We start from the raw sequence: 27,074 nt of genomic DNA on the forward strand, positions 1-27,074 counted from the left end.
GTAACATCGACCTTAAAATTTTCCTATGTTAAAATAATTGCAGTGAAGATGTTGTATCTGGGGCTTTGATTATCCGTGTATCTCTCTCTATATGGGAACAGAACTGAGTTTCATGAGGAAGAACTTGGTTCTGTCAAAAGCTTTCCCCACCCCTCTCCCCTAGGAATACAGGATAGTCATATTTTGGGAGGTTTCATTTTTTTTTTTTTTTTAAGATTTTATTTGTCAGAGAGAGAGAGAGAGAGAGAGATTGAGACCATAACAGGGGGAGCAGCAGGCAGAAGCAGGCTCCCTGCTTAGCAAGAAGCTCCATGTGGGACTCAATCCCAAGACCCTGGGATCATGATCTGAGCTGAAGGCAGTCACTTAACCGACTGAGCCACCCAGATGTCCCAGAAGGCTTTTTTTTTTTTTTTTTAAGATTTTATTTATTTGACAGACAGAGATCACATGTAGGCAGAGAGAGGAAGGGAAGCAGGCTCTCCACTGAGCAGAGAGGAAGGCTTTGTTTTTAAAGGAGCATGTTGGTCTTGCTCTTCATTTGATTGGCAGAGCACAGAGGGCTTTTGAAGACCTGCAGGTCTTTGAACACTGTTTTAGCCAATTTTTTTTTTTAAGATTTTATTTATTTATTTGACAGACAGAGATCACAAGTAGGCAGAGAACCAGGCAGGGAGAGAGAGGAAGGGAAGCAGGCTCCCTGCTGAGCAGACAGCCCGATTTGGACCCTGGGATCATGACCTGAGCCAAAGGCAGAGGCTTTAACCCACTGAGCCACCCCGGTGCCCCTGTAATACTGTTTTTAACAAATTGCCTAAAATCCTTCTGGATTTATAGTCCAAGAGGTGTAAAGAAAAAGAAATTTTAAAAAACCTTCTGAAATCCTCTGAAAATTACTTTTATTTAATGTTGGCTAGGCTTTTCTCATGTCATTTGCCTTTATTAAATCTTCAGGTTTATGTTCTAGTGTACGCACTGCTTAAGTCACGAAAAAACTGAGCAAGACCTTCTACTTTAAACTGTCCTTTGGTGCTTCTAAATACAATGAATACATCTCACCCCAGGCTTGCACAGTCAATATGCATTTAACCTTGATATGGATAATCAGATGCTTGAGGAAAGGGAGGGAGATCAAAAATAGCTAATGAATGAAAATTCAAAATAGAAGCTATTGTGAAAATTCCATTAGCTTGCTCCCCTCCCTTGACTGGAGCAGGGAATGGCAGTTTGCAGCATCCCTGAGCTCTGCCTACTGGTGCTCTTCACAGTCCTTCAGTCTAAAATCCTAAAGGGCAGGCATCTGCCTTCGTTCTCAGCTCATGATCCCCAGTCCATCCTCAAGTCTGGCTCCCTACTCAGCTCTGCTCCTCCCCACTGCTCTTGCTGGCTCTTGCTCATTCTCTCTCAAATAAATGCATAAAATCTTTTTCAAAAAATAAATAAAAAATAAAATCCTAAAGGTATTTCTTGTCTACATTAGAAGGAAGAGGTGATCTCCTAATAAGGTCGCTGTTCCTTGTCATTTTTAGCTTTTTGGAACCAGGCTGTCTCTTCTAGCCGGCTCAAAGTCCTCTGTGTTCCTGATGACCTGGTAACTAAGAGCCAAAGAGAACATTCTGCCTCTCTGGTTTCAAGTGAGTTTCTTAGTAACGCTGGGGGCCAACACGGAACACTGACTTTCCCCCTTGCTCCCTGGGCTCTAGGTTGTGTTGGGATGGCAGGTTGTGTGATCTCATCACATTTTTTCACTCCAGTGATGCTTCTATGGTTGAATCTAACTTCTCTTTGTTCTGCTGTGTCTTATCAAGGAACTCATCATACACATGTAGCCAACCTCGCCTTTCAGAATTGCTAACAATTTCAGGACTTAATTAGCTGAGATACAGAAACTGTTTCCCACTTAAATTCCCCCACAGCGATTTGGTAAAATGAGATCTACTAGATTTAGGGTGAAGATGGAGAAGAAAGAGAAACAAATTAGGTATCATTTCATGCTAGTTGGGTATTATTATGTGAGAACAGTCAATGTTTCACTTCCCTATTTCCAGATTCAGATCATCAGTGCAGCCTCTCCCTCTCAGGGAGAGGCCCAGGAGTAAGAGAAATTACATAAATATCCTTTGAAAAAAATTCAGTTCAAATTATACACATATTAAAAAAAGACTGGGGCAAAGATTTATTGTTTGCTTTTACATCATATTAGCTCCTTCAAACTAAGATGGTTTTCCCTTGTCACAAAAAAACCCAATTCTCTCTTGTGAATGTCCTCCTCTTTCAGGGATTCAGAGTCATGATTTATAAGAAAATTGGTGGGGCTGGCACAGAAAGATTTTACATAAACTTTGTCAGACCATTTGGGAGTGGAAGGATCCTGGGAGGAGAGAAAACTGTTAATGAGAAAGTAACAGGCAAGCTAACTTCCCACCATGCAACATTCCAGTGGCCCTGCAGAAGGTTCTGCCACTTAGACTTCTCCCACGTGTACTTTGTATTTAGAAAAGACTTTTTTCCTTACTAAACAAAGCAAATTTATTAAATAACAATTCAACTTCCCACTTACAATTATCGGGTAGTATATAAGTGCCAAATTAGAAGACCGGATCAACATGAGATGACAATGGTATTCCGGCAAAGACAAGTCCAATAATGAAACTTTATAGTGGTGAAATCTATGATTTTCATAAAATTTTCTTTCAAATTGAATATGGATTCTCGTTACTGTCCCTTTGGGCTCAAGAGACCCAAACAGAGAGCATCTGTAAAGAAACTAAGAGGGAAAGGAAACCGTAAGTAACAGAGAAAGCTGCGGTGAGGGAGGAGGCTGTGGGCCTCCTATCTTTGGCATCCTCACCAGATTATCTACCAGTTTTTCATCCTGGATATACTTGTCTATCTTGAAACTTTCTCACTAAAATCATGCTCCTCTGCCTCCCAAGCTTCAAGTCCAATATGGTCTCTTAGGTTACAACAAATGTTTCGGTGACACCAGTGAGTTCCTTTGTGGTTGGTAAATAGGAGAATGAGTCCCATGGAGTTGTTCTAGTTCCTTGGCTTGGGGTTCTGCGATGGCAGAAGTCACATTTTCAACGTTAGCAAAACAGGAGAAAGTGTTCAGTCACTGCAGCTCTATATTTAGAGTAATCAAGAGCGTCTGCACCTGGGCTCGTCCCCAGAGGGGCGTACCCCCAGTCTTGCATGACTCTGGGCCCCAGCACGTCGCACTTCCTCCAACACTCCCTCCAACACTCGGAGCGCCTCTTCTACCTCCTTTGTTCAGCACTCAGAAGCAAATATTCCCATTTTATTGTTTTTGTGCCTTTTTAACATACCCCAAGGCAGCCTCCACTACGTTTGAATTGCCCATCTGCCTGGCTGTTCACGTTCTCTCTGGAGGCACAAATTATAGCTTTTATTAGCACTTTGGTTACAAAGATGTGGAAATTCTGAGAGGCTTATCCCTAAGCTTACTTGTACTCTAAGCTGTTCTTACTAATGAACATTTTTGCAGAATGCCTCAGTCTCCACGAACGTGTGTCTGTGTTAATGTAAAAATTCTGTACTTTACACTTAGTGGATACCTCATAGATGCTGATAGGTGATTTATAATTAACGGTACCACAAGAGTTTTAAAAGGTGATTCCAATGAATGACTGTGTTGACAAGGAACCAAATTACAGGAATTGAGCAGGATCATTGGACTTCTCTCGAATATAAAATCTTCAAGTTATTTTAATTTGCGTGCTATATTTATCACTAGTGTTTTAGAGAGACAGAAGCTAACTTTTCAATTTCAGAGACTGATGAACCATCATCCATTAGTCCTTGAAGTTGAATAACAGGAAACTGTACTTGTTTTTCAAACCACTTGGCAATTTTAAGAAGCTGCTGGTCACAAAACGCACGTCCAATGAACTGTAGTCCTATTGGCAACCCCTGGTTTGAGAGAGCCACAGGGACACTCACTGCCGGCAATCCTGAAGACAAGAAAGAAACCTATTAGCTGATTACTTCTCCACCCTAACAAGGGGAGACTTCTGCTTTCTAGTGCTAGTAGGTGTAAGACAGATAAGGTTTAAAAAAATGACAGAAATTATATGATATGCACATGCTTTTGTATCTTCCTTTGCTCACTTAACAATATATCTTGGAAATCACTGTGTATCAACTCACAGAGACTTTCTTCATTGCTTTTTTTTTTTTAATAGCTGCACAGCACTCCATTATGTGGTTTGTACATAATTTTTTCACCCATGCTTCTACGGTTGGGCATATAGGGTGTTTTCAGTATTGAGCTATTTCACACCATGCCCAGGTATACATGTTTTTGGTATTCTTTTTTTTTCTTTTTTTTAAGATTTATTTATCTGAGAGAGAGAGAGAGAGAGAGAATGCAGGGGGAGTGGGAGAAGAGAATCTCAAGCAGACCACCCTCCCAACCCAACTGAGCATGAAGCCCAACGATGCTGGGCTCAATCATACAACCCATGAGATCACGACCCGAGCTGAAATCAGGAGTCGGACGCTTAACTGACTGAGCCACCCAGGTGCCCCACGGTTTTTGGTATTCTTGAAAGTCTCGCAGATGAATAGGGATTGCTTCGTCAACAGATAAATGCATATGTAACGAGATGTTGCTAAATTCCTCTTCAAAAAAGCTGTACTATTTTGAACTCCCATCAGCAAAATGCTTTTTCCCTATAGCATTACCAACTGAGTATGTTGTTGAGCTTTTGAATGTTTGCCAGTTTGATAGATAAGAAATAGTAGCTTGTTTTTAATTCCACATTTGGGGCAAAGAAAGCAAAAGATCCTGGGATATCTTGTTATGCCATAAAATAAGGAAGTTTTTAGAAATTAATGGGGATAGGTCTAAAGGCTACATGCAACTTGAAAGGGCTCTTGTTGGCCAAACAGTTTCAGCATCAAAACCAATAATGACAGTAATTGTTTATAATACACCGAATTAAAAAAAAACCAACAAAACAAACTGTCTTTAGAGAAGACTGCTAATGTATGTACAAAGAATGATAGAAAAATCAGCATTTTTGTCATTCTCTAGGAAATAATTCAGGTAAGATTCATCAATAGATCTCAAACTGGGTTCAAGATTTTTGGGGACTAGGATAGTCACACAATCTCAGAGTAACACCTCACCATCAGTTATAATTAATCAAAGGAAAAATGTAACTTTACACAGAAAACACCTGGCAGTTACTTCCTTCACTAGGGATCAACTTGGTCTCTGAAAGTGGAGCAAACTGACATTAACTGTTTCCCGACATGGAGAAATGTTTCCCAATCATGAGTAAGCAAGCTAGCAAATCCAGATTATGGATGGGACATCCTATAGGGCAAGTGCACTAGGCTCTTCAAAAAAGTCAATGTCAATTAAAACAAAAATTTTAAAAGGTGGGGCATTTCTCATCAGAAACTATGCAGTCCAGAAGAAAGTAGCATAACATTTTTTAAGTGCTAAAGAAAAGAAATGTCAAGCCCAAATCCTGTATCCAGTGAACATAACCTTTAAATATGAAAGGAAATCAAGCGTTCTTAGAAAGTTAAGGGAATTGGTTAACAGCTGACCTGCACTAAAAGAATGGCTAAAGGAATTTAAACAGAAAGGATATGATAAAACAAAGAATCTTCATACACCGGAAAGAAATGAACATCGTAAGCAAAAATATGGGGAAATACAATAGGCTTTCCTTCTCCTTTTGAGTTTTCTACGTTTTGTTTGATGATTGAAACACAGATTATAAAACAATCTGATGTGTTCCAAAAGGAAAAAAAAAAACCCAAAACAAAACAAAGACTAAAACCCAAAGCAGAGAACTGGGGTATTCTAAATTTTAAAAAGATAAATATAATATATCGGGGGGAAAACAATTTTATAAAAGACATTTTTGGTACAATTGAGAAAATTTAAATATGGACTATATCTGGAATATTATTATATTCATGTTACTTTTCCTAGGTGTGATAACAGAATTGTGGTTATGCAGGAGATTGTCATCATTTTTAGAAGATTTATGCTAAAGTATTTAGGAGTGAAGTATCATGATGTTGCAACTTTCTTTCAAATTATTCAGCTAAAAAAAAAAAGTGTGTGAGTGAGTGTGTGTGTGTGTGTGTGTGTACAGAGAGAAAGAGAGGAAGGAGAAAGCAGATAAGCCAAAATGAATGAATCCAGGCAAAGGGCATATTGGTATTCATTATACCATTCTTTGAACTTCTCCGGAGGTTTGAAAATTTCCAAAAATAAAAGTTAAAATTATGCTATTAAGTAGACTGACTCCGAGTATGTGTGTGCACATACCACACACACACACACACACGTACACACTTTCCTAAGCATTCCAGAAGAACAAGCTGTTGCCTTCACAGAACAGTCTAGCTGGAACCTAAGTTGAAGACCATGGTGCCTGTCTAAAAATTTGAAGAAAACTAGAACATTCCCAAGGGATCCTCACCTGCCATATTTACAGCCTGTGTAAAAATGTCATCCTGCGTGCTTCGTGTCCTGTTGTCTTCTTTAATGAACTCCAGGTATGGTGCTGCCTCCCGCAAGGTGGTGGGAGTCAGCAAGACATCCACTCCAGAGTTAAAGGCCTTCACAAAATCATTAGCAATGAGTCGTCTCACTTTCTGTGCCTTAATGAAATAATTCTCGTAGTTTCTGCGGAAAAACAGATGATATTTTAAGGATTTTTAAATTTCTTTGGATCAATTTTCACAGACAGGGCTTGTTACAGAATGACTGGATTCTGACCTTTATAAGCAGGCACCACGAAGGTTCCTAACGACACATATAAATGATTTTTGTTCAACTGTGCTGTTATTTCTAAAAATTTGAGTATCAGGAGTTTAATCAGAATTCACTGCTAGACACAATTCTACACATACAATCACAGAATAGTGATATCATTAAATAACTGGATATCATCCACTTTCAGGGAGGGATATCATTAAACTAGAACTTTTATTTTCAGGTGAAAAAAAAAATCAAGTGCATAGCAATTAAACGACGTTCCAAAGGTTACGAAGACAGGCAGTGGTAAAAGACTAGAACTTAGATCTCTGGAGGCTTATTCGAATCCTTCTTCTATTATAATGTCTTATTTCAACTGCAGTATAATGAGAATTCATTATTATAAGGATTCTGAAGTTTTGTAAAATTCTAATGTGCCATCCTAAGTAGCCACTAGGAAACAGAAACTTGAGAAAGTACACAGTGTTTGCAATTTTGTATTTTATGGCTAGGCATGCCCCAGGAATGGGAATGTGAAATTCAAGAAAAGATACTTACTTTACTGACAAGATTAAGGAATTAGCCAGCTATAAAAGTGACTATAAACCAATGATGCAAATAAAGGGAAAAAGAAGGCACTCTTTGGATCCTCCTGAACCAGACACAAAGGCAGGCAAAAGTATGGTTTTAAACTTCAGTTTGTCACCTGTAAAAATGGATATAACTACTCATCTTACTGAAGACCAAATATAATAAAGATAAAAATGTGCCCTTTTTTTACTCTAAAAGAATCCTACAGAAGTATCAAATCTCTTTACTATCATTTGACCACAGGGTCTCTAGAGAGATAAATGCAGGTATTACCTATAATTAATACAGTAACACTTGATGGCTTAAATGATGTCATTAATGGCATTTCCCAAACCTCAAATTTATTCAAACACAAGCCCAAGTTTTTTTCTATTAAATTTCTTCCTACTTTAAATATGGTTCAAAAACAGAACTTTTGTTTCCATTAATGATAGAGGAATGGAATTTACCCTGCCATAGTAAATAGTAACATACCCTAGTATTTACCCATAGCTAGGCAAAATAAAGCAACCATTTTCAGATATTAGACAGCAGGCATTCAAGAGAGGGAGTTCTGAGAGAGGGGAAGCAAGTAAGTGAGCCCTTTAATTTCCCCAGCGTAATGCCTGGAGGCAGTTTCCAGGCCTCAGCCCAGACAGGAGGAAACTACACAGAGTTTTCAGGGGACAGTTTTCAGGAAGTTAGGGACGAGGACTGGAAGTTCAGGGAGGCAAAGAAAACTGGAATTTTCTCACGGAGTACCAGAGAGGAGAAAATAGCACACAGAAAGAGCTCAAGAGATCTGTAGAGTGATCTCTCAAGTCTTTGGCTGAGTACCGATCTGTGTGCATGTAGGGAGAAGAAATTCTCAAGGCCAGGGAGAGAATCACTGCAAAGTCAAACAACTGCAAGAGCTCATATAGGGCTAGAAACAGGGTGCGTTCCTAACAGCCAAAGTGGAAAGACTTCATAATACATGAGGCATCTGGCAGAATTCTTCAAGGGTACTGCCTAAAGTAGAGTTAAATTAGCCTAGACTAAAGGCCATTTTGGACTCATCCTTGCAAAGCTTTTTTAAAAGGAAGCCTTGAACGATCCAACCAGATTCTGAGTAACTATTTATTTATTTATTTATTTGACAGAGATCATAAGTAGGCAGAGAGGCAGGCAGAGGGGGCGGGGTGGGGGGAAGGGAGGAGAAGCAGGCTCCCCACTGAGCAGAGAGCCCAAGGCCACCCTGGGCTCAATCCCAGGACCTGGAATCATGACCGAAGGCAGAGGCTTTAACTCACTGAACCACCCAGGTGCCCCAGATTCTGATTAACTTAACTGCATCCCAGAGCAAAGCCCGACATGGTTTAAAGGAATACAACAAAAATTCAGCAAATGATAACATAAAAGTCACTATGCCCAGTTATGCAAAAAAGCAGAAAATATAACCCATATTATGGGTTATGGGGGTAAGAAGCAATCAATATAAAGATACCCAGAAACAACAGAAATGTGCAAATTGGCAGATAAAAACATTAAAACAACTACTGTAAATATGTTCCATATGTTCAAGAAGGTAGAAGAAAACATGTATCATGAAGAAACCGAGGAGATAAGAACTGCTTGAAAGTTCTAGGAATGAAAAATGCAAAGTAGGAAAGAAAAATGACCCTTGATGCAACTGACAGCAGATGACACAGCAGATCAGTGATTCTGAAGATAGTAATAGGAACTATCCAAAAGGAAGCAGAGAAAAAGACTACAAAACAAACAAACAAACAAACAAACAAAAATACCCAGGATGGAGCCATCAGTGTGCTGTGGGACATCAAGCAGATTAACATACATATGAAAGGAGTCCCAGAAGAAGGGGGGAAAGTCAGAAAAAGTATTTTAAGAAACAGTGGCAAAAACTTTCCCCAATTTGATTAAAATAATAAACCCACAGATCCAAGAAGCTCAACAAACCCCTAAACAAGAGGAAACCAGGGAGAAAACCACACCGAGACACAACATAGTCAAATTCCTGAACACTGGCGATACAGTCTTAAAACCAGTGTGTGTGGTGGGGGAAGACATGTTACACACAGAGGAACAAAGACAAGAATGACAACATTTCTCAGAAACTGTGGAAGTCTGGAGGCAACACAACAAGATCTTTAAGGTACTGAAAGAAAAGCTTTCAATCTAGAATTTGATACTGAGAGAAAATGTCAAAATTAAAATAAAGACTTTTACATATAAACAAAAGCTGGAAGAACTAATTGCCAGCAGGATTATACTGTAAGAAATATTAAAGTTCTTTAGGGAGAAAAAAATTACACCAGATGGATATTTGGATCTACACAAAGGAATAAAAAAGCACCAGAAATAGTAAATATTTAGGTATACATAAATGACTTTTTTTCTTGTTTTAAATCTCTTTAAAAATTATTTAAGGACAAAAGAAGGCAGGAAAAGAGGTTAAAAGAAAGAACAGATAGGACAAATTGAAGACAAACAGTAAAAATCAGATTTAAATGTGGCTCATGTTCTTTAAAAATAAACTGTGGATTCCTAACTCAATAAATTTGTGTTTTTTGAACAAAAGGTAATAGAAGAATGACAAAATTGTAAACTGAGGCACCACATGAAGGAAAAAAATGTTATGAGTTGTTATAGTTCCTGGCACATAAACTGACTTTTTAAAGCTAAAAAAAAAAAAGTATACCCAAATTCCATTTTTCCTATCACTCATGTCTATCCTCCCCTCACAAAACAAGTGAGCGAACAAACAAAATCCCTCAAAACAAAAAAGCTGACTTAAGTTCTCTGACTCAGGAGATAGGAATGCCAGCAGAAATTCTCACTTCCTTTTGTCAATTCCCTCAACTGGTAACCACGCTTTCAGACTCCTCTCCTTCAGTTTCTTTATATGCTGTTACTTACAGTGACCAAGATACTCTATCAAATTGTGCCCTGAGATACACAATTTGACTCAAATCAGTTATATCTGGCAAATGTAACATTTTCCACTTAATGAAAGTCTTTGCTTATAAGAAAACCTCTCAGCAACATTTCATTTTCTTTTCCTACTCCAAAATCATTAGTCATCTGGCCAATATAGAAAAGTCTTATTTTTTTTAATTGTTTTTTAAAAGTTTTTGTTTGAATTCCAGTTAATTACCACACAGTGTACAATACAGTGATTCAACAGTTCCAAACATCACCCGGTGCTCAGGTGCTCATCATGACAAGTGTCCTCCTTAATCCCCCCCCCCCCCCACCTCCCCTCTGGTAACTATCAGTTTGTTCTCTATAGTTAAGAGCCTATTTCTTGGTATGGCCCTCTCTCCCCTCTGTCCCAGCCCTTGCTCATTTTTTTTTCCTTAAATTCCACATGAATGCAAATCATAAGGTATTTGTCTTTCTCTGATGACTTCTTTCGCATGGCATTATACTCTCTAGCTCCATCAGTGTCACTGCAAATGGTAAGATTTCTTTCTTTTTTATGGCTGAGTAATAGTCCATTGTGTGTATATACACCACATCTTCCTCATCAATTGAGGACCTTATTCATCAATTGATGGACCCCTGGGCTGCTTCCATATCTTGGCTACTGTAAATAATGCTGCTACAAACACATGGATGCATGTATCCTTTGCAATTAGTGTTTCTGTATTCTTTGGGTAAATACCCAGTAGTGTGACTGCTGGATAGTTCTACTTTTAACTTTTTGAGGAACCTCCATACTGTTTTCCAGAGTGGCTGCACCAGTCTGGGTTCCCACCAACAGTGCTGAAGGGTTCCTTTTTCTCCACATCTTCACCAACACCTGTTGTTTCTTGTGTTTTTGATTTTAGCCATTCTAATAAGTTTGAGGTAATACTGCATTATAGTTTTGATTTACAGGAAAAAAGAGTCTTTTATGTTCTGTCTATAGAACATAATCAGATATTTTTAGGTTTTTACTTTCAAGCTTTACCAAAATAGAATTGACATAATAAATTGTGTAATTTTAAGGTGTACAATATGATAATTAGATATATGTATATGTTGTGAAATGATTACCGCAATAGGGTTAAAACACATTTATCACCTTATATAATTATAATTTTGTGTGAGTGGTGAGAACATTTAAGATGTACTCTCAGCATTTTCAAGTATATAACACAATACTGTTAATTATAGTAACTATGCTTTGTATCCCCTGAACTTATTCATCTTTTTCTTTTTTTTTAAGATTTTATTTACTTATTTGAGAGAGGAAGAGAGAGAACATTATTAACAAGGTGAGGGGCAGAGGGAGAACCAGACTCCCTGCTGAGCCGGGAGCCTGATGTGGGGCTTGACCCTGGGACCCCAGGATCATGACCTGAGCCAAAGGCAGACACTTAACTGACTGAGCCACCCAAGTGCCCCCAGAGCTAATCCATCTTATCACTACAAGTTTGTACCCTTTGACCAACATCTCCCTATTTCCCCTGGCCCACAGCATCTCCCTGTTTCCCCTAACCCACAGACCCAGGCAACCACCACTGGACACTTAGGTTGTCTTCCCGTCTTTGCTGTTGTGAAAATGCTCTGAGATAATGATTTCATTTCCTTTGGCTATATTCTCAGAAGTAGGATTGCTGGATCATATATGGTAGTTCTATTTTTACTTTTTTGAGGAACCACCATGCTGTTTTCTATCATGGCTGTTCAAATAGTATTTTTGGAAAAAGTAATCCTAAGTATCAGCCCTGAAAGGATACATAGGTGAACAAAATGCTTTCTGTCCTTGAGGGAATATAGAAAAACTCAGGAAGCTATTCATTGAAACAATTATTCTTGCCTTTTCACACTTCTCATGTCCTCTTAAACAGACCTGATGGTACGCAAGATGAATTCTATTCACAAGATGATGAATATATTTATACTAAAGACAATCTAAGTAGGAGCCCTAGTAATTTAGAATTCTTTCTTGGAGCAAACAGATACATAATGTAGGGGAAGACTAAATTGATTTGCTAAATTTTTCAAGATACACCAATGTAACTTCCTGTTTAAGTCTCTAACAACAATAAGCCAACAGTAATAGTCAGGGGACATTTAAAGAGGCTAAAATTCTTTAGTGCTTCCTACTTAGTTCTGTACTAATCATTTTGCTAGAGTGTCATTCTTTTTTTTTTTTTTTTTTGCATTCGAATAACCAGAAATTAAAAGTACTATAAATAGGTCTTTAGTTATGATTTCTAATTCAAATAAGCAAGATACTTGCTTCTTTAGCAAGTATCTCAACTTAATAAGACCTGATAGATATGCAACTAATGTACTCTTGAGTGTTCAAGAATGGAGAAAATTTCTAATTACTTACTCTTTTATTATTTCTTTCTTTCTTTCTTTAAGATTTTATTTACTTATTTGAGAGAGAGCACAAGCAGTGGGAGAGGCTGAGGGAGAAGCAAACTCCCCACCGAGCGGGGAGCCCAATGCAGGACTCGATCCCAGGGCACCAGGATCATGATCTGAGTCGGAGACAGATGCTTAACCGACTGAGCCACCCAGGTGCCCCATTACCTACTCTTTTAATAAGAAAAAATTTCCTGCGAGAATTCTTCCTCTCACCACATCATTAAACCCTTCTCGCCTGGTTGCAGCATACATGGCTTCAGTAGACACACTGATGTCACACCTATGACCTAAAAACAAGAAAAGAGATAAATTTTATTTGAAAAGGAAGTCAAGTTTTGGCTGAAAAGCAAGTGCAGATTCACATTTCTGACCAATATTAAAATTTTGGGGGACTATCCTTAGTGGCTCCTCTTCTTTATCTCCTAAGAATCAAGGAGAGAGGAGAAAATAACTAAGAAGGAAACTTCATTTGTTCACCTCTTCATCCCTCCTTCCCTCATTCCTTCCCTCCATCCAAATATCTACCGAACTCCTACCATGTGCCAGGACCTACACTTGACAGACTGAAAATACAAGGATAAGACACTATTCCTGTAAAATATTCACAATTCAGAGAGGGAAGCCAAACATACAGAGATATTTATGATGAACAGTGTAAGCAGAAGGCTAAATGACAAAGGTAAGATGATTCACTGGTTTACTTGTCTAAATCATTAACCTTATCTCTGGGGATAATTTTTTTGTCATGAATAAGTAGAACTACCAAATGTTGGACACAACTACCTTAAAAATCCCAAACACAGCCATCTTACCATATTCTAGCCCGTCAAATCTTGCCATATTCGATGCCACTTCTGATGTACACAATACATGGTAGCAGACAATTGAATAACGGGTGTGAGGCAGGGACACTTCAATTACTTTGGCCCCCTCAGATTCAAAGAGGTTAGCAGCTTTGGACCAAAAAGATCGCACTTCACCTGATAATTCTGGTGCAAGATATTCCTTATTGGAAAAAGTCAAGATATAGAAATTAGAACATCTGTTTTTTTTTTTTTTTTCATTCAATATGCATTTATTGTTTGTTTTGTATGTGCTTGGTGCACAGTGATCCCAAGACATGGAAAACAAAATCACTATTTTAAAGGAGTTTAAAATCTAGCAGGAGGTGACAGGCATCAATGACATGAGGTGACAGGCATCAGTGACATAGTGCAATGACAGAACTGGGTCCAGAGAAAAATGAGGTCAGAATGAGCACTTCCATGGAAAAGACAGAGGGAGTAGGAACCAGAAATGCTGAGGTAGTAAATATATACACAATAAACACTCCATTCAGGGTCCTGGGATCAAGCCCCGCATCAGGCTCTCTGCTCCACAGGGAGCCTGCTTCCTCCTCTCTCTGCCTGCCTCTCTGCCTACTTGTGATCTCTCTCTCTGTCAAATGAATAAATAAAATCTTAAAAAAAAAAACAAAAAAAAAAACAGAAATTAGAACATCTGTATAGATGGTTTTATACAAATATGTACTTTAGGACCTTTGGCAGTACATTAGAAAATCTGATTAAATTGCTAGGAGGTAGCTAGAGAGACCGAATTAATTTAAGAGTGCTTACAGCATGACAAGCACTATACTAGTTATTTATGAGAGATGAGATATTAAGCAATAATATCAATATTAACAATATTAAATACTAACAATATTAAAGATGAGAGAAATGGCTGGAGACCCCATATGTGTTAAATGTTCATTATCAGATACTCTGCAAGATGCTGATGCTTTTCAAAGGTTCTCTCACTTAATGCTTTTGCAGAAACTTGTATAAGGGTCTCAGGTTGAACATTTTTTTTTTTTTTAAGTGGGCTCCACTGTGGAGCCTAGCAGAGGGCTTGAATTCATGACCCTGAGATCAAGACCTGGGTTGAGATCAAGAGTTGGATGTTTACCTGACTGAGCTACCAGGTGCCCCCTTCACTTAATGCTTTTATAACAATCCCATGATGTAGGTATTATCATCCTTCATTTTATTAATGAAAAATACTGAGAACTGGACAAGTTAAGTCACTTTCCTAAAGCTACAAAACAGATAAGTAGAGGATCTAGGATTCTTTTTTTTTTTTTTAATTTTTTTAAAAGATTTTATTTATTAATTTGACAGAGATCACAGGTAGGCAGAGAGGCAGGCACAGAGAGAGGAAGGGAAGCAGGCTCCCTGCTGAGCAGAGAGCCCAATGTGGGGCTTGGTCCCAGGACCCTGAGATCATGAGCTGAGCCAGAAGCAGAGGCTTTAACCCACTGAGCCACCCAGGCGCCCCCCCCCCCTTTTAAAAAATTAATTATTTATTATTTTTTTATTTGACAGAGATCACAAGTAGGCAGAGAGGCAGGCAGGTGGGTGGGGGAAGCAGGCTCCCTGCTGAGCAGAGAGCCCAATGTGGGACTCCTTCACAGGACCCTGAGATCATGACCTGACACAAAGGCAGAGGTTTTAACCCACTGAGCCACCCAGGTGCCCCAAGGATCTAGGATTCGAAACTAGGTCTCTTTCTATTACCTATGTTTTCTCTAAATCCTTAAAGGAAGGCACAGCTATTATCTTAATTGAAAATTTTAAAGAAAGTATTTCTCTACAGCGGTGGTCTCAACCAGGGGCAATTTTATCCCCTTTGTCTCAATCAGGGGACGTCTGGTAATGTCTGCATACATTTTTGTTTGTGGGGTTGTGCTGTTTGTGGGGAACTGCTGCTTCCAAGGCTAAAGGCCAGTGATGCTGCTAAGCATCTTACAATGGACACACAGCACAGTGTCCCGCAACAAAGAATTATCCAAACAATCACTGTTAAGCTTAAAACTCAGTAAGTCGTGGGGCACCTGGGTGGCTCAGTGGGTTAAAGCCTCTGCCTTTCGCTCAGGTCATGATCCCAGGGTATTGGGATCGAGCCCCGAATCAGGCTCTCTGCTTGGCAGGGAGCCTGCTTCCTCCTCTCTCTCTCTCTGCCTGCCTCTCTCCCTACTTGTGATCTCTATCTGTCAAATAAATAAATAAAATCTTTAAAAAAAAAAAAAAACAACCTCAGTAAGTCGTTTAAAGGTCAGTAATTTAACATATTGACCTTCATCCATGAATTACTCGGTTGCTACTGTAATAAATGCAGTAGCAATACTAATGACGGTAGTAAAGAAGGTAACATGTTATTCAGCCTTTACTATGCAAGGTATGGCTCTGGGCTATGTTGTTTACACCCCGGATTAGCAGATTATAGCCTCCCAGCCAGATATAATAACTTGCCAGTTTTTTTGGTTTTGTTTTTGTTTTTTAAAATTTTATTTATTGATTTGACAGAGAGAGAGAGAGAGAGAGAGAGATATCACAAGTAGGCAGAGAAGCAGGCAGAGCGGGGAGGGGGAAGCAGGCCCTCCACTCAGCAGAGAGCCCGATGCGGGACTCAATCCCAGGACCCTGAGATCATGACCTGAGCTGAAGGCAGAGGTTTAACCCACTGAGCCACCCAGATGCCCCTTGCCGGTTATTTTTGAAAATAAAGTTTTACTGGAGCACAGCCACACTCTCATTTACATATGGTCTGTGGCTGCTTTCACACGACAGGTGCAGTTAAATAGTGACACTAAACACTGTATGGCCCACAAAGCCTAAAATATTTACCAACTGACCCTTTACAAAAAATGTTTACAGACCCCTGCTTAACAGGATTCATTTTTTTTTAATTTTATTTATTTATTTGACAGACAGAGATCACAGGTAGGCAGAGAGGCAGCCAGAGAGAGAGGAAGGGAAGCAGGGTCCCTGCTGAGCAGAGAGCCCGATGCGGGGCTCGATCCCAGGACCATGAGATCATGACCTGAGCTGAAGGCAGAGGCTTTAACCCACTGAGCCACCTAGGCGCCCCCAGGATTCATTTTTTTTAGTGAGATAAAACTGACATACAACATTATGATAGTTTCAATATATGATTCAATATTTGCATATATTAAAAAATGATCACAATAAGTCTAAGTTAACATCCATTACCATACACAATGACAAGAATTTGCTTTTCCCTTGTGATAAGAACTTTAAGATCAGGTGCCTGGGTGGCTCAGTCGTTGAGCGCCTGCCTTCAGCTCAGATCATGATCCCAGGGTCCTGGGATCGAGTCCCACATCGGGGTCCCTGCTCGGTGGGAAGCCTGCTTCTTCCTCTCCTGCTCCCTCTGTTCATGTTCCCTCGCTCACTCTCGGCTTCTTCCTCTCCTGCTCCCTCTGTTCATGTTCCCTCACTTGCTCTCGCTCTGTCAAATAAAATCTTAAAAAAAAAAAAGAGCTTTAAGATCTACTCTCTTAGTAACTTTCAAATATGCAATATTGTATTATTAACTATGGTCACCATGCTGTATATTACATCCCCATGATGATTACCAAATTTAAGCCTTACTGCTCTCTGAGATCAGCACTGTTATTATCCCCATTTTGTAGATTGGGAAATTGAGCTTAGATTAAGTCATGTGCTCGGACTGCACAGCTAATAAAAGTGGCACAGCAGGATTCAAAGCCAACCGGTCTGTTTCCCAAGTCTGTTCCCTGTGTTTGACTTGCTTAGCGTTTTTGTAAAGTAACAAAAGGGAAGAGTTACCTTCGGAATTCCTATACATAGTTTGCTCACATCTGTCAAAGTGGGAAGTGTAAATGGTTTGACAGGGTCTCGTATTGTGGTAGAATCTTTGGGGTCATGCCCGGCCAGCACACCTGTAAGGAGAAATACTTAGGAATGACAGACATAATGTTTTACAGGGAAATTTATAATGTTTTGAAACTCTGTGGAATCATATAAATACCCAACACAATTGCTGCGTCGTCCACACATCTGGTTAAGATTCCTGGCACATCCATTGAATTCACCAGGGGAATGAGGCCATGACGAGAAACTAAACCATAGCTTGGTTTGAAACCAACAACCCCGCAGTGGGCAGCTGGATTTCTGGTCGATCCTCCTGTATCTGATCCTAAAGCCCTGGAATTTAAATGGAATTTTCTTTAGAAGATCTCCAATTATATCTGGAATCTATTTTTAAGTGTATATACTTTTAAACTTTATTTCCCCCGGTTATACAAAAGTCAGACATGCTTGTCTCAGAGAACTCCTAAAATACAGAAGAAGTGTAAAGAGGTAACAAAATATTCTACTGCCTAAGGCAAACACGCTATTGACATTTTGACATATTAACTTCAAGACTTTCTTAAAATGAAGTTTTCTTTCGTGGCTCAGGTCATTCTGTAATTATAACTTCCTATCTCTTTTTTTCTTATGAGCATTTTGCTAGCTCATTAAAATTACTGAAAATTTAAAATATGTACAATATCCCATCATAACAATTGGTGATTCCCAGGATTTTAAAGCCTGTTCTCCTGTCAGTATATACACAGACACCTTATACCTTCCTTTAATGGCAGTTTTACAGTATGCTTTTACAAACTAAACACATCTCTCCCAGAAATTCATACACAGAACCTTCCGCTACCTCATTTAGAATCACGGATAGAAATGTACTTTAATTTATTTAAACATATACGTTGTTGCCAACTAGAATAACTGCATAATAAATTACTTTGTAATAAACACCTTTGAACATAAATCTTTGCCCATATGTCTGATTATTTTTTAGGCTGGCTTCTTGGAAGAAGTAGCGTTAATGAGGCATAGGGTCTGCCCATTATTCTAAATTCTTAATCTGTATTGTCAAATGACTTGTCAGAGAGGCTCTGCCAATTTATATTTCCAACTGCAGTGAATCAGATTTGGGCTTATGTTTCATTATCATCACTGAGTACTAGCAGTTCTAAAAGCTGGTTAATCTGAATAACGAAAAATCTTTGTTAATGTGCATTTTTGAGTAATTTTTCGCATTTATTTGTATTTGCATTACCCAACTATGGAGTGCCCATTTCTTTGCTCAGTTATCTAGAGAGTGTATGTTTTTCTTATTAAAGACAAAACCAAAAACTAATCTTGAGGACATTCTGCTAAGTGAAATAGGTCAGTTATAAAAGCACAAATACTGAATGATATTCACTCGAGGTACCTAGAGTCTAAGTTCCTAGAGACGGAAGGTTAAAGAGTGATTGCCAGGGGCTAGGAGGACAGGCAAATGGGAAGCTGCTTTTTAAAGGGTACTGAGTTTCAGTTCTGCAAATGAACCAAATTCTGGAAATTGGTTGCACAACAATGTGAATGTATTTAACACTGAACTGTGCACTTAAAAATGGTTAATATGGTAAATTTTAAGTGCATAATTAAGCATTTTTTTAAACTTTATTTCAGAGAAAAAGTTTTTCTGATTAGAAAAGTGTATGTGCCAACTAGAAAATTTAATGTTATAAAGTATATGGAGTATAAAGTGAAATTTCTCTTATTATCACTGTCTCCCTAATAATCCTGTTATGTTTTGATATACTCACGCAGATACTTCCATGCAACTAATATATATATGTACATAATTATTTTAACAGAAAGAAGGTCATCTTGTACATAGTATTCGGCAACTTATTTCCCACTTAACAGTGTACCTTTGATATCTTTCCCTGACACTATGAAGCTTTCTAGCTGCTTCCTTTTAGTGGGTACATAATACTCCAAGAACCTTCCTGTTGTTAAAACTATCATAAAAGCAGCAAATCCAAAAGGGGGAAAAACAAAGTAGAACACTCGATACTTTGGGACCCATTCAATCTGGAGTTACTTTGGGTCTTTGCTTCTCTTGACTATACCCAGAATAAATCTTTGGACTGAACAACGCTCCTACCAGTCACATGGCCCTTGAGCTCTACAGAAAATGCAAATGAGATTGTCTTTCTTAGCAAGTCCGCATAAGCTACAAAATCAGGTTGTTGCTTTCACAATTTCTAAAAGGACACATTTTCTTATTAGGATTCACTGACGGCTGTGTAAAAGTAAAACCTGCATTTCCATAGGAATTATGTGTCAGAATGCCATCTCCTCAAAGCACATTCAGGAAGATGAACATTAAGTAGGGTGATGAGGGTAAAAAAAAAAAAAAGTACCTAATCTTGCAGTCCTAACTTGTCAGAGCTCTCATTAATATTAATGCAATGCTATAAAATTCTACAGAGATAAAATGAAATGGTTTTACTTGTAAATAAGATTTCAGAGAAACTTAAAAAAAAAACACAACAAAAACACAAAAAAACCCCTGAAGAATCTAAATCTCCACAGCTCTAAAAAATATAAATAATTTATTGGTTGCAATGTGTGTGAAAGAGCTTAGTTTCAGTGGATAATTAAGGAGAAATAAAATACACACAGTACTGCTAAAGAAACACATTCAATTTTATACTGAAACCAAGAAAAGTAAATAACTGGTATTAATTTACTCTTCTTTAGGCGGTTAAGAAATGCTTTACAAATGGGAACTTAAAACATAAAGCATGATGGATGGATTCTCCCCAAATACAAAATAGGACAGTTGAACAAGTCAGCTCCTAACAAATGGGAAGAAAACTTTACTCAGGGCGCCTGGGTGGCTCAGTGGGTTGGGCCGCTGCCTTCAGCTCGGGTCATGGTCTCGGGGTCCTGGGATCGAGTCCCACATCGGGCTCTCTGCTCAGCGGAGAGCCTGCTTCCCTTCCTCTCTTTCTGCCTGCCTCTCTTGTGATTTCTCTCTGTCAAATAAATAAATCTTAAAAAAAAAAAAAAAAAAAAAAAAGAAAACTTTACTCAGTGACACCCATTTTTAGTTGTAGATTTATGAAAACACTATTTTAAATATTCTATTGATACACACCAGGAACATTTCTTGCCCCTCTCTCTTTTTTTTTTTTTTTTTTAAGATTTTATTTATTTATTTGACAGACAGATCACAAGTCGGGAGAGAGGCAGGCAGAGAGAGAGGGAAGAATCCCTGCCGAGCAGAGAGCCCCATGCACCGCTCGATCCCAGGACCCTGAGATCATGACCCGAGCTGAAGGCAGAAGCACAACCCACTGAGCCACCCAGGTGCCCCATTTAGGTGAAGGATAAACCATCGTTAGCAGTTGAGCAGCACTCAACTAAAGCCATGGTATCTTAGTCCCTAAATATTTGTAACATCAGTGAGCAGACACCCAAATAAATTATTTTATTTTTTTTAAGATTTTATTTATTTATTTGACAGAGAGAGATCACAAGTAGGCAGAGAGGCAGGCAGAGAGAGTGAGAGGGAAGCAGGCTCCCCGCCGAGCAGAGAGCCTGATGTGGGACTCGATCCCAGGACCCTGAGATCATGACCTGAGCCGAAGGCAGCGGCTTAAACCACTGAGCCACCCAGGCGCCCCCAAATAAATTATTTTAAAAATGATATTCAGTTATGCTCACTGGTTTATTCTGCAAGATAAACAAAACCACGTTTTTAAGAAAACCAGATATTATAGAGGAAGAGTTAAAATACTATCTTGAAGTTAAATGTATAAAATACACAGTACATATACTGTACAGTCGAGTATTTATAAGATACAATTTTGATAGACCATCGAGCACCAATAACTTACTAAAAAGAAATAAAAATAGCACAGTATGAACTACTCTCTTGTTGGGTTCTGAGGCTGGTTTATGACTATTTGTATCTGGCTGGGCTTTATAGTACAAACAGAAAAAAGCATCTTACGCAAAGCATGTGAATGCTGCTACGGCCGCAGCGCTCCCTCCTGAGCTTCCTCCGGTTATAAGCCAATCTGAATCCTCGTTCTCACCATGGGGCTTCTGCTTCCTCTTTTCTCTGTATTGTTTTGAATAACTCCAGGGGTTTCTAACTGGTCCAAATACACCATCAGTGCTTCCAGATCTGAGATGAAGTGAAGCAAGATATCTTCATGAAACTTTCATTTTATATGAAAATTTCACCTCCTGATTACATTATCTGTGCCTAACACTGTATAATCCACTGGAACTTGAACTGGAAAAGGCAAGAATCCTGCTTAGATGCAGCCTTCAATAATTAGATGGTTGAGGAGGTGGAGGATGGGAAGAGCGAGCATGTGCGAGAAAGCAGAGAATACTAGTCTGTTAAGAAAAGAGGATTTTTACCCCAGTTGATCATCTAATTCATCTTATGATGATTTCCCTTGTAAGTCAAGGTCTTCCAGTTGTACAGGGTCATAGACATTCAAAGGGTTAACACGAAATCCTTTGAAGGATTCCCTCTTTCATCCAGACGTTTTAAGACAAGTGTAAGTCAACTAATAACTTATTTTAAAAGTTTTGAAATAATTTCATTCTTACAGGTAAATTGCAAAAATGAAAATAATATGAAAAGAACTTTATACCCTTTACCCAGATTCACCCGTTATTAACAAATCACCCAATTTGCTTTGCCATCTGTGTGCTTTATGTGTGTCTGTAACATATACAAATCCCTTTTGTTTCCAAACCACATAAGGGTAAATTAGGTGTATCATGGCCCTTTACCCTTAAATATTTTGGTATGTATTCACGTGCATTTCCTAACACTGAGGTCTTCCCTTGTGCAGTTGCAGTACAGTTATCAATCTCAGTAGAATTAACATCCATACAGTATTTTTATCTAACCCACGGTACGTACCCCAGTTTGGTCAGCCGATCCAGTAATGTCCTTTACAGCATTTTACCCCCTCCCAGTACAGGATGGAGTCTCGAGTCTGGTACTGCATTTGGTTATTATCGTCTCTTTAGTCTCTTTTTGTCCTCTTTTAAAATTTTTTTTAAAGATTTTTATTTCTTTATTAGAAAGAGAGAGGGCATGAAAGGGGAGAAGGTCAGAGGGAGAAGCACACTCCCCATGGAGCTGGGAGCCCGAAATGGGACTTGATCCTGGGACTCCAGGATCATGACCTGAACCAAAGGCAGTTGCTCAACTAACTGAGCCGCCCAGGTGCCCTCTTTATGTACTTTTTAAATCAATCACCAGCCAACAGACATTAAGTTATTTCCAGTTTTTGGCAATTACGAATAAATCCACAATAAATACTGTAATGAAAGACCTTAGCCATTGCTTTTGTGTAAATATAAGTCTTCCTCCCTTGAGCAAATATGTAGGACTAAGAATGTTGGATCATATGTTTACCTATATTAAGAAACTTACAAACGATTTTCCAAAATGGCTATACCATTTTGCATTTCCTACTGACATTGTGTGAGAAACCTAATTGCTCTGCATCCTTGCCAGACATTATGGTGTGTCCTCAGGGAATCACATGTAGTGTTAGACGATGTCCACTTACATTCACTGATTATGTTCATTTTGATCAGCTGTTCAAGGCAATGTCCTAATAATCTTTGTTGGAGTTTACGCCCATGGAGAATTCATTCAACACATATTACTGAGTGCCAACAGATACCACTGCAAATCAGAGAGTCGAAGACTCTGCTTCTATGGAACAGGGAGCATAGACCAAGCAAACATTACAAATATGACAAGAGTTATAAAAGGGAGAATAGAAAGCACTTTTGGTGACACACTGAATGCTTTCTCCCCCAAATCACAAACAAGGCAAGGATATCTGCTCTTATTACTTTGACTCCGTGTTGTACTAAAGTCCTAACCAACACAATAAGAAAGAGAAATGGAAGAAATAAAATTGTCTCTAGTTGTAGACTACATGATCATCTACATACAATATACCAAAGAATCTGCAAAGATCAACTAGAACCAGTAAGAGAGCTTAGCAAGGGCATGGGATACAAGGCCAATATAGAAAAATCAATTATATTTCTATATACTAACAAACGATTAGACATTGAAAAGATAACCATGTTATACAGCATTAAAAATTGCTTTTTTTAAAAAAGATTTTATTTATTTATTTGACACAGAGAGGTCACAAGTAGGTAGAGAGGCAGGTGGAGAGAGGCTGGGGGGAAGCAGGCTCCCTGCCAGGCAGAGAGCCCAATGCAGGGCTTGATCCCAGGACTCTGGGATCATGACCTGAGCTGAAAGCAGAGGCTTAACCCACTGAGCCACCCAAGCGCCCAGCATTAAAAATTTGAAATACTTGTGAGGGGGGCTGTGCCTGGGTGGCTCGGTCTGTTAAGCATCTGCCTTGGGCTCAGCTCGTGATCTCAGGATCCTGGGATATACCCCTGCTTCGTGGGGCTCGAAGTCTGCTTCTCCCTCTCCCTTTGCAACCCCCCTACTTGTGCACACGCTCTCTCTCTCAAATAAATAAACAAAATCCAAAAAAAAAAAATACTGAAATGCTTAGGAATAAATCAAATTACATAGAAGATTTATATGCAGAAAATCATAAAAATACCGCTGAGAAAAATTAAACAAAATCTAAATAAATGGACAGATACAAGGTGTTCATGGATCAGAAGATATATATTAAGATGTCAAATCTCCCCAACTTGATCGATCTATAAATTCACAATCATAATCAAAATCTCATTAAGCTTCTTTGCAGAAATCAGCAAGCTGATTCTAAAACTTCTATGGAAATGCAAAGGACCTAGCATATGTAAAATAATTTTGAAAAAGAAAAACAAAATTAATTGCTCTCACTACCTAACTTCAAAGCTTATTGCTATAAAGCTGTAGGAATTGGGGCACCTGGAAGGCTCAGTTAAGTGTCTGCCTTTGGCTCAGGTCACGTTCCCAAGCATGTCAGGCTCCCTCTTCAGTGGGGAGCCTGCTTTTCACTCTTCCTCTGCTCCTCCCTCCCCGTCCCACCCTGCCCACTCATGCTCTCTTACTCTCTCTTATTCTCTCAAATAAATAAACGAAATCTTTTAAAAAATAAAGCTACAGGAATCAAGACAATATCATATTAAAGTAAACAGAGATACACAGATCAGCAGGCAGAATCCAGAAATAGATGTATATATACATATTCCAACTGATTTTTGATAAAGGAACCAAGGTAATTTAATGAGGAAAGGATAATCTTTTTTTTTCTTTTTCTTTTTTTACAAATAGTCCCAGAACTATTGGACACGTGCAATGAACCTTGGCTTTATTCACACCACATACAAGAAAATTAACTCAAACAGATTATGAGTCTAAAGGTAAGAACTATACAACTTATAGGAGAAAAATCTTTTGTTACTGTGGGTCAGTAAAATTTCTTAGTTAAGATACAAAAAGCAGGGATGCGTGGGTGGCTCAGTTGGTTAAGCAGCTGCCTTCGGCTCAGGTCATGATCCCAGCGTCCTGGGATTGAGTCCCATATCGGGCTCCTTGCTTGGCAGGGAGCCTCTTTCTCCCTCTGCCTCTGCCTACCTCTCTGCCTACTTGTGATCTCTCTCTCTCTGACAAATAAATAAATAAAATCTTTAAAAAAGATACAAAAAGCATTGATCATAAAAGAAAAAAAAAGATGAAGTGGACTTCATCAAAATTAGGAACTTTCACTCTTTGAAAGGAATGTTCAGAGAACGAAAAGACAAGCCAGAGACCTGGAGAAATTATTTGCAAATTACTTATCCGACAATGGACTTGAATCCAGAATATATAAAAGAACTCTTAGAACTCAGTACGAAAAACAACCCAATTTTTAAAAAAAGGGTAAAAGATTTGGATAAATACTTCACCAAAGAAGATACATGGGTAGCAAAATAAACACATGATGTTTAACACCATTAGTCATTAGGATAATGCAAACTAAACAATAAAACATAATCTCATAGAAGGACTGAGAAACTGGCATTCGGGTCCTCAAGAAATCACCTCAGGGCTTTTGGGTTACCTATGTTTAATGAAATTAAAGACAGAGATGAAAGAAAGAAATATAAGAGAAGAAAATTTCAATTTTATTTACCCCATTGCGAACTCATCTAAATTTGTTTTCCCCATCAGGACAGCTCCCTGATCCAACAACTTCTGAACAACTGTAGCATTATAAGGTGGTACGTAACCTGAAAAAAATTCAGTTATTTTTATTGTAGGAGAGAAAACAGTGAACATGCAAGAAACAAGATTTTAAACTACAACTAAGCTGGTCATATCACATGTATTCATTATTCCTAATCTGAGTAGTAGATAGGACTTTCTTCTGAAAGCTAGTTAATTTTCTTACTGCTAATTGCTATGTTTCCCGAAGGCAGTTGTTATATTCATCTTTTTAAAAAGATTTTATTTATTTATTTGACAGAGATCACAAGTAGGCAGAGAGGCTGGCAGACAGAGAGAGAGAGGGGGAAGCAGGCTCCCCACTGAGCAGAGAGCCTGATGTGGCGCTCGATCTCAGGACCCTGAGATCATGACCTGAGCCGAAGGCAGAGGCTTTAACCCACTGAGCCACCCAGGTGCCCCTATATTCATTATTTTTATCATCTAAAAACACTGACTTTAACAGTTACTACTACACAATACTGAATGCTAGAGATGTAGCCAATTCATTTGAAACTAATTGCACATCATTATTTTGCTCATTGTACTTGAAATGCTATATCCCATAGTAATTTTTTATCTATTTCAGTCAGAAACAGATCTTTATTCTCAACTGAAATTTCATCTAGTGTGTACTCCAAGACAGTTAACAACAATCCACCTATCATGGGGCATACTCCTCAAAGACTTCCTTTCAGTGTGTAGCACTCTGAGTAAGATTTTGCCGTGTCTTTTTCCTTCTAGGATCTAGGAATCTTGAGAAACTGTTTTCCTTCTGACCCACTAAACTGTAAAGAATAAAACTAAGCATCACTATATACACAGATAAATATAGTGATAGAAGAGATGGAGGAGCTGGGAAACAAAAGACAACTAGACAATAGTAGCGAACCCTCACACCACCCTCAAGAGAGGGGCGATGACAGCCACTTCCTCCCTAGTCCTGTGGTATCGATGAGCGGGAGTCAGAGGGCACTGAGTGTGTGTGTGGTGGTCAGTTAGTAAATCTTCCTAAGTAGGATTTCTAAAACATCCTAATAGGATACATCCATTAAGCTGTCTTACCTCTAAGGAGTAATTCTGCATTCCGAAAGAGCCGATAGTGAAAATATTCCAGCCTAAGTACTTCTTTTGCAGATATAATTAGCCTGAGACTACCCTGGTGCTTTAGTATCTTATCTTTAATTTAAACTGAAAAAAATATTTTCATAAAACTATTAACGCTCTGGATGATTAAACTTTACCTTTTAGCATGTTTGAGGCACAAGTTGTCTCAATGCCGGACGTGCTAAAGTTGTCTTTTACTGCAATGGGAATTCCATCTAAATCCCCAAGTGAGCGACCTGCATTAAAAAACCAAAAGAGTAGGGTTATATCCAGAATATAAAGACATATTAATACTAGTTATTGCAGTAACTATTAGTTTTTGGCGAAGATACTTCTTCATAAATCAAGTTGATGTTAGAAATTATTACATTTGGGCATCAGAAAACATCATATACCCATTAGCCTTATTTTTATTGTACCTCATAGCAAG

General features: G+C 38.6%; 1 protein-coding gene across 2 annotated transcripts in view; it reads right to left on the reverse strand.

The window, feature by feature from the left end:
• Window positions 1–2,152: 2,152 nt before the first annotated feature.
• The window catches only part of QRSL1 (glutaminyl-tRNA amidotransferase subunit QRSL1), a 32,427-nt gene continuing 7,505 nt past the window's right edge, over window positions 2,153–27,074 (reverse strand). The window contains exons 3-11 of one of the 2 annotated variants that reach the window (XM_046006928.1): window positions 26,782–26,880; window positions 25,467–25,563; window positions 21,341–21,517; window positions 17,519–17,694; window positions 17,317–17,429; window positions 13,498–13,690; window positions 12,855–12,972; window positions 6,471–6,676; window positions 2,153–3,974 (exon numbers count right to left, since the gene is read on the reverse strand). In XM_046006928.1, coding sequence (XP_045862884.1) covers window positions 3,754–3,974; window positions 6,471–6,676; window positions 12,855–12,972; window positions 13,498–13,690; window positions 17,317–17,429; window positions 17,519–17,694; window positions 21,341–21,517; window positions 25,467–25,563; window positions 26,782–26,880 — 1,400 coding nt within the window. In that variant the 3' untranslated portion in view covers window positions 2,153–3,753. The remainder of the gene's footprint in view (window positions 3,975–6,470; window positions 6,677–12,854; window positions 12,973–13,497; window positions 13,691–17,316; window positions 17,430–17,518; window positions 17,695–21,340; window positions 21,518–25,466; window positions 25,564–26,781; window positions 26,881–27,074) is intronic. The other variant, XM_046006929.1, reaches the window with a different exon arrangement.

Source organism: Meles meles, chromosome 5, assembly GCF_922984935.1.
Source record: "Meles meles chromosome 5, mMelMel3.1 paternal haplotype, whole genome shotgun sequence".
Classification (NCBI taxonomy): domain Eukaryota; kingdom Metazoa; phylum Chordata; class Mammalia; order Carnivora; family Mustelidae; genus Meles; species Meles meles.